The sequence below is a fragment of the Otolemur garnettii genome, unplaced genomic scaffold (genome assembly GCF_000181295.1).
Source record: "Otolemur garnettii isolate 467f Iridium unplaced genomic scaffold, OtoGar3 scaffold00001, whole genome shotgun sequence".
Taxonomy (NCBI): Eukaryota; Metazoa; Chordata; class Mammalia; order Primates; family Galagidae; genus Otolemur; species Otolemur garnettii.
This window is the reverse complement of record NW_003852396.1, coordinates 31,307,682-31,314,391: the sequence shown is the minus strand read 5'-3', so window position 1 is coordinate 31,314,391 and position 6,710 is coordinate 31,307,682. Positions and strand designations below refer to the sequence as shown.

General features: G+C 45.1%; 1 protein-coding gene across 1 annotated transcript; it reads left to right on the top strand.

Moving 5' to 3' along the window:
* Positions 1-501: 501 nt before the first annotated feature.
* On the top strand, positions 502-6,148 carry LOC105886802 (E3 ubiquitin-protein ligase TRIM21-like). The gene is made up of 5 exons (XM_012804029.2): positions 502-539; positions 1,495-1,777; positions 3,652-3,674; positions 4,516-4,616; positions 4,941-6,148. The coding sequence occupies exons 1-5, from the start codon at positions 502-504 to the stop codon at positions 5,474-5,476; spliced, it is 981 nt and encodes a 326-aa protein (XP_012659483.1). The 3' UTR covers positions 5,477-6,148.
* The last annotated feature ends 562 nt before the right edge of the window (positions 6,149-6,710 follow it).

Here is a 6,710-nt window from a genome sequence, read left to right as displayed (position 1 = left end):
CCCTGGACTCATAGCTTTAACCATAGCTGTCACTGTCTGAGGAGTGATAGAGTTGGTATATCTCACTTTCCAAGAACCACCTGCCCTCTAAGTCTCCAGAAAGGGAGAATGAAAAGAATGGAGGCACAACGAAGAGCTTCCCATAAAGGCACAAAGATCAAGAATCACAGAAGCAGGTTCTAAGAGGGTTGAGTTATATCCTAAAGCTCTCCATTCATCTGAGCCCAGTCTTGGGGGCTGATAGCAGCAGTATCTCATTGTCTGGGACAGAAGTACCTGAGGAGAGAAGCCTAACTGCTGGTCTTTCAGGAAATAATAGTGGCTGTTAGGAAAAGGCTTCAGAAAACCATCAAGGACTGAGGTATAGAAAACTGCATCTGACTAGTTGGTTGCTAGACCATATACAGATTGCTGGTTCAAAACATAATGGAGAACCAAAGTTCATCCTGCATTAGTAGAGATGGGGAAGACATTAGAGAGGAGTGAAAGGAGCTCATGGACATGGATCCCAGAACAGGAAGATGTGGGATTGAGGAAAGGTAAGTCAGGCTATGGTGGCATCCTGTGTCATTGGGTGGCCTTCCAGTTTCTTAGCAAGAAAGAGTGAGCAAAGAAGGTCTCAAAGCCACCCTTTCCCAGGACTTAGGTTAACAATACCATCACCATCCCTGTGTTTGTGAGGTTGCTGAGAATAGGAACAGGTTTTATTCTCTTGGTAACTCACTGAGACATAAGGACAGTGGGACACATCTACGTGGTAACTGGGTTTTAGAAGAGAGGTTGAAAAAAGACTCTGATGCCCTAGGTCAGGCGGCCTCAAACTACGGCCCACGGGCCACATGCAGACCACCTAGGACATTCATTCAGCCCACCGTGTGTTTTTGCCACCACTGCCTGTCCTGCTTAGCAAGCCACTCCTGCCGGGGCCTGCAGTCCAGCCTCCAATAGTCTGAGGGACAGTGAACTGGACCCATGTTTAAAAAGTTTGAGGACCCCTGCCCTAGGTTCATACACCTATGGTTGTAAGCTGGCCACAATGTATTCCCTACAAATCCCATTTCCCTCTCAGCCCCAGAAGCCTCACCCACCTACCTCCTCAGCAAAATTGTGCACACCCATGTACACATGTGCGTCTGTGTGTGTGTCTCTGTGTGTTTATTCCCAGACAGGTGGACAAAATGGCACATCTCCATGGGCTGGAAATAGATATACTGATTCCTCTATCCCCAAAGCCTGGGAGGGTTTTTTGTTTGTGTGTTTGTTTCTTTTTTATTGTTTCAAGTTAATTGTGGGTAGAAAGAATTAGGTTACAGTGTTTGCATTTGTTAGGCAAACTCCCTCCTGTAATTGTGACCCACCTCCAGACACCCTAACATTGTGTCCATTAAGTGGGAGCACACCCTTACCCATCCCCCCTTCTCTGCATGCTTCTTCATTCCTCCACTCCCCACTTTGAACTGAGTTGAGTTTTTCTCTTATTTGACCATGTATCAGAGCCTGGGAGATTTTAATAAAAACTACCTCTCTCTTTCCCTTGACACCAAAGAGGAAGGTTGAGAAACAGAAATCCACAATTCACAAAGAGTTTGTGAAGCAGAAAAATTTCCTAGCTAAAGAAGAACAGAGACAGCTGCAGGAGCTGGGGAAGAATGAGAGAGAACAGCTGAGACTCCTGGGGAACGCACAGGCTAAGCTGAACCAGCAGAGGCAGAACCTGCAGAAGCTGATCTCAGAGGTGGAGCACAGGAGCCACAGCTCACCACTGGAGCTGCTGCAGGTGAGAGGAGGATGGAGGCCCCTTCTGAGATGCAAGGAGTAACTGAAAAAAAGCCAGAGCTAGTTGGAACTACCCTTAGAACCTCGTCCCGGGAATAGACAGTCTTAAATATACTGGAATTCAGACCTGTGAATGGTTTGCATTCAAGGCATAGAAGGGTTCCGATTTAGGAGGGAATAGTCCATTCAGCAATTAACAGAAATGGCCAGCCCTGGGAAGTACTTTCTGGAATGTATACCAGGTGTGAGCCTTCAAGAACGTTTCGCAGTCTTTCTGAGCACCCACTTTCTCATCTGTTAAATTGATATTTCAAAGGATTTTCATGAAGATGGAGTGACAAAATCACCTCTTAGGAGAGTGTCTGGTCATGAAAAGATTTTTAAATAGGGCAGTGCCTGTGGCTCAAAGGAGTAGGAGCTGGGCCCAAATACCAGAGGTGGTAAGTTGAAACCTAGCCCTGGCCAAAAACTACCAAAAAAAGAAAAGAAAAGGTTTTTAAATAAATGTAATATATCTAAAAACACTGAACTGAAAACTAAGAGACAGTAACCAAGCCCAGATCCTGCTACCAATTCTCTCCATAACTCAGGGTTAAGTCATTTTCCTTTCTTGGACCTAATGTCTCTGTCAGTGAAACGAGAGATGGAATGAACGAAATGACAAGAGTTGCCCAAACTTTAGTCCAAAAAGTATCTTCATGCTTTCTGCTACTTCTATGAACTCTCTTTGTGATTTTAACATGTTGCTTTCTTTAAATTGTCTTACTCCTTTCCCTGAATAAATTTAGTTTAAAAGGAAATGTCTTTAAAGCAATAGGACCTAAGAAATCATGTGTTTATGTGTTACTGACATTTTTCCTAATTCATTTCATAACAATAATGTTAATATTAACTATAAATGTGTAAACAGCCCATATTGCCTGACAGGTATTCAGGTGAGTACTACTATCCTCTCTGTGTTTCATAGATGACAAGACCAAGAGGCAGAGATATTGAAACGTAGAGACTAAAACTAAATAACTTGAGCAAGTTCCTTTATAGATTTAGATTAAAGTAAATACATAAAAATCATCAATATTGTTGTACTTCAAGTCACCTCACATCCACCATTGACATATTTGCCTCACTTTGGGAATCTAGGAACCAAATGTTCTCAGAAGTCCCTTCTGTAATATCCTACAGTTCTTCTTCCCATATCTTTTCACTGTCTCTGCCAGATGTAGGCATGAAGCCATTTCTATCTGGTTTGTGCATAAAAAGCTGATTGTATTGGGCTTTCTTCTGGCCAACAATGAACCCGGCTTTCTCAAGCACTTCCAACTGAGCCTTGGAGCCTGCCAGCTCCCATGTAAGGGCCCTGAAACCCTGCAACAGAATATTCTCAGGTGATTTGATTTCTTATACAGGACAAAATGCATTAAATATAGCTCAGAACAGTGCTCTAACCAACCCTTGTTCCCCCAAACAACTCAAGCCTTCAAGTGAGGTATAGAGTAGGTTCTTCTTATCATCCTACTTGGCCATTCTCTCCCTGTGATCTGTGGACTTCAACCAGCCAGGGTTCTTTGTGTATTGTACCCCCATCCTTACCTTCCCCTACCCCTAAGAATCTGGGCTTTCTGGGTAAGAGTCTAGAAACTGATAATCCTTCCCTAGCTATAGATCACACCCACATTGGGTCTCTGGTGATTTCCCAAATATCCTCACCTCTTTTCTGCTGCAAACTGGTCAGAATCATCTTTTGGGCCCTGACCCAGAGGTAAGGGAAGGGTAGTGTTCCAGGGACCATGGGAAATGTCACATCACCCACAGGGTGGAAGTCTCAGTGGTGTACCACAATCTCTAGAACTTATTCTCTGTCTCTTTTCTCCTCAGGAGGTGAAAATTGTCCTGGAAAGGTAAGGAAAAAAAAATTATTTTTGTTAGAAGAGGGGCTGGCAAGAAGCAAAGACCTATAAAAAAGGTTACTGAGTTATAAATACATACCCTGAAGTTTTCCCCATCCCACTCCCTTTTCTCAATGATCTGACCCTCTTTGTCAGTGTTTTTCAATCTTTTTATCTCACAGCACACTTGAACCTGTAGTTAAACTTCCCTGGCACATTTAAATTATGTTGATAAAAAACATTTTTTTTCTTAGCATACCTAAGATCCTCTCATGGCACACCAGTTGAAAATCACAGCTCTACACAGTGTAAAATAGTTTCTGGTCTCAGAAAGCTACTACATGGACTTCTCAGTTGATGACACTGCCCAACGTCATTGGGCCTTAACATCTTACACAGTAAAGCCCTGTCAGATAGGAAATTCTGGGAAGTTCTAGGTCTACAGATTGCTGGGAGTTCTTCTTTAGCTGGAACTTAACCAGTTACAAACCTCTTATAAAAAGCCACCATAAGACTCACAGCACGGGCAAGACTCCTTGAGTTTCCTTGCAGAAGTAATTCACCTGGGTCAGATGCCTTGCCTGTGAAACGAAACAGAATGTACTTGCACAATGACCTCAGGCTTACAGAAGACACACAAGAGTTCTCATGCTGCAGAGCCTCTTGTAACCAAGAGCTGCTGTATAGGAACTAAATCCTACATTTTTTGCCTCTCCCCCTGAGCCCCAGAGACCTGAACACAAGAGGTACTTGTGAAGTTGAGTTGAATTTAAATTATCAGAGATTCTAGTGTTAGCATTTGAGGTAGGAGGCAGGAGTAGAAGGAAGGGATCTCAAACTCTCTTTCCTTTAGGAGTGAGTCCTGGAACCTGAAGGAGCTGGATATTGTCTCCCCAAAGCTGAGGAGTATGTGCCATGTGCCAGGAGTGAAGAAGATGCTGAGGACGAGTGCAGGTGAGGCCAGCTCTTGGAGCTGTGGGGTGGGGATGTTGGGGATACTGAGGGTGCAGGTTGGGTCCCAGGGTTCAAGAGAATGACAATGGACAGCATCTCAGAGAAGTGGCAGGCTGGAGTAAGTGGGGCAGAGCCAGAGGTAGGGAAGATGGTTCCCTCAAAGGTCCAGACAAAGGCTGACCTGATTGAGGGTCTCTTTCTCACATGGTGAGGTTCAGGGTCACCCCCTCACCCTCCCCCTGATATTTGCACAGATCTCTCACCATGAGCATGGAGTTACCGATTTCCCCCACATGAGTCCTGACTGTGGTTCCCTCTCTACAGTGCACATCACTCTGGATCCAAACACAGCCAACTCGTGGCTCATCCTTTCAAAGAACCGGAAACAAGTGAGGCTGGGAAACACTCAGCAGGAGGTGTCTCAGAATGAAGAGAGGTTTGATAATTATCCCATGGTTCTGAGTGTGGAGTCCTTCCACTCTGGAAAACGTTACTGGGAGGTAGATGTGACTGGAAAGGAGGCCTGGGACCTGGGGGTTTGTAGCGATTCAGCACAAAGGAGGGGAATTTTTCTACGCAACTCTGATAGTGGCTTCTGGACAATTGGGTTGTGGAGCAAACACAGATATGAGGCTAGCACCTACCCCGTGACTTCCCTCCACCTTCAGGTGGCTCCACGTCGAGTTGGGATTTTCCTAGACTATGAGGCCGGCACTGTCTCCTTCTACAACATCACTGACCATGGCTCCCTCATCTTCATCTTCTCTGAATGTGCCTTCACTGGACCTCTACGGGCCTTCTTCAGTACTGGTTTCAATGACAATGGAAGAAACGCAGCCCCTCTGACCCTCTTTCCCTGAAGATTAAACAATAGGGACCCACTAACTGTTGATGGGGCTCTCTGGGCACTGCCACCCTCCCCATTGGAACCCCTTCTCAGCCTCAGACATGCCCTTTTTTCTCATGAGCTGTGAACCACATTTGTCTCTACAGAGGCATCAGGATCCCAGCCAGCAGGCTTTAGTGGCAAGGTCTCTTCAATACCAATATTCCTGCCCCCTATTGCTTTCTGATTCTCTCCAGGATCAACCAAAAATGTGATCCTTCCTTCTTCATGTGACTTCAGTTTTGTTCACTCCTCTCTATCTCTAGGTTGTTGCCTTCGGTCCAATCTCTATTATATCTTGGACGGTTTGCAAGGGCTTACTGAAAAACTGGTACTTTAATCTATCCCATTCTGTCCTTCTTCCTTAATCTTGAAATAATTGACAGCTCTGAATATAATTAATAATGATGTATCTACAACATTGTTTGTGGTGTTTCTGCCTGGACTGCCTCCCCACCCATCAGCATCTACATTTGGAAGTTTTGGCTGGGACAGAAGACCCTGGTTGAGAGTCTGTTGCGTAACTCCCCACAGCAGCCATTGTGACAGCAGCCATGTGACTCTTATCACTGCCTGAGTGCGTGCTACCCCCTCACTGTAAGGGATCTACTGTTTTTGAAAGATAAAAGTTCTTCTGGGGCTGGTATAGCTCTCTGGACTTCTGCCTCTTTGACCCTCACAGATGTGCGACACCTTCTGTCATTGTCTTTAGTAGGTGACCAGATGATCAACACAATCCAACTTCCTGGATCCAAGTTCCTAGAGGGTCAAGGCTGGGGTGCCCCCTGCTTTGTGTCTCCTTGACAACTGGCAAACTCCTGTGCCCCTTAAAACATCCCACTGTAATATCAATCCCCTATGAAATGTCCCTTTCTTGGGCAAATTTTTCTGACTATTCCAGAATAATAAATGTTATATCCACTAAAGGATCCCAGAGAAGGGTGTGTGTGCAGGGCTATGTCATGTCCCCAATTTTCATGAAGGGATTTGGAGCCTGGAAAAAGGTATCTGTCAACATGTGTTCCAAGGCACCAGGTAAAGCCATCAGTACTACAAAGAAAGAACCCAGTTTGTCTTCCGGAAGCTTTCAGAAGACAAAGTATCTGGTCATCCAGGGTGAGGGGAGAACATGAGTGAAAGAAAGATAGTGAAGGTGGTTTCACCCTTCCTCTGGATGACCAGGCTACCTCCTCTCAAACACCTGCCCC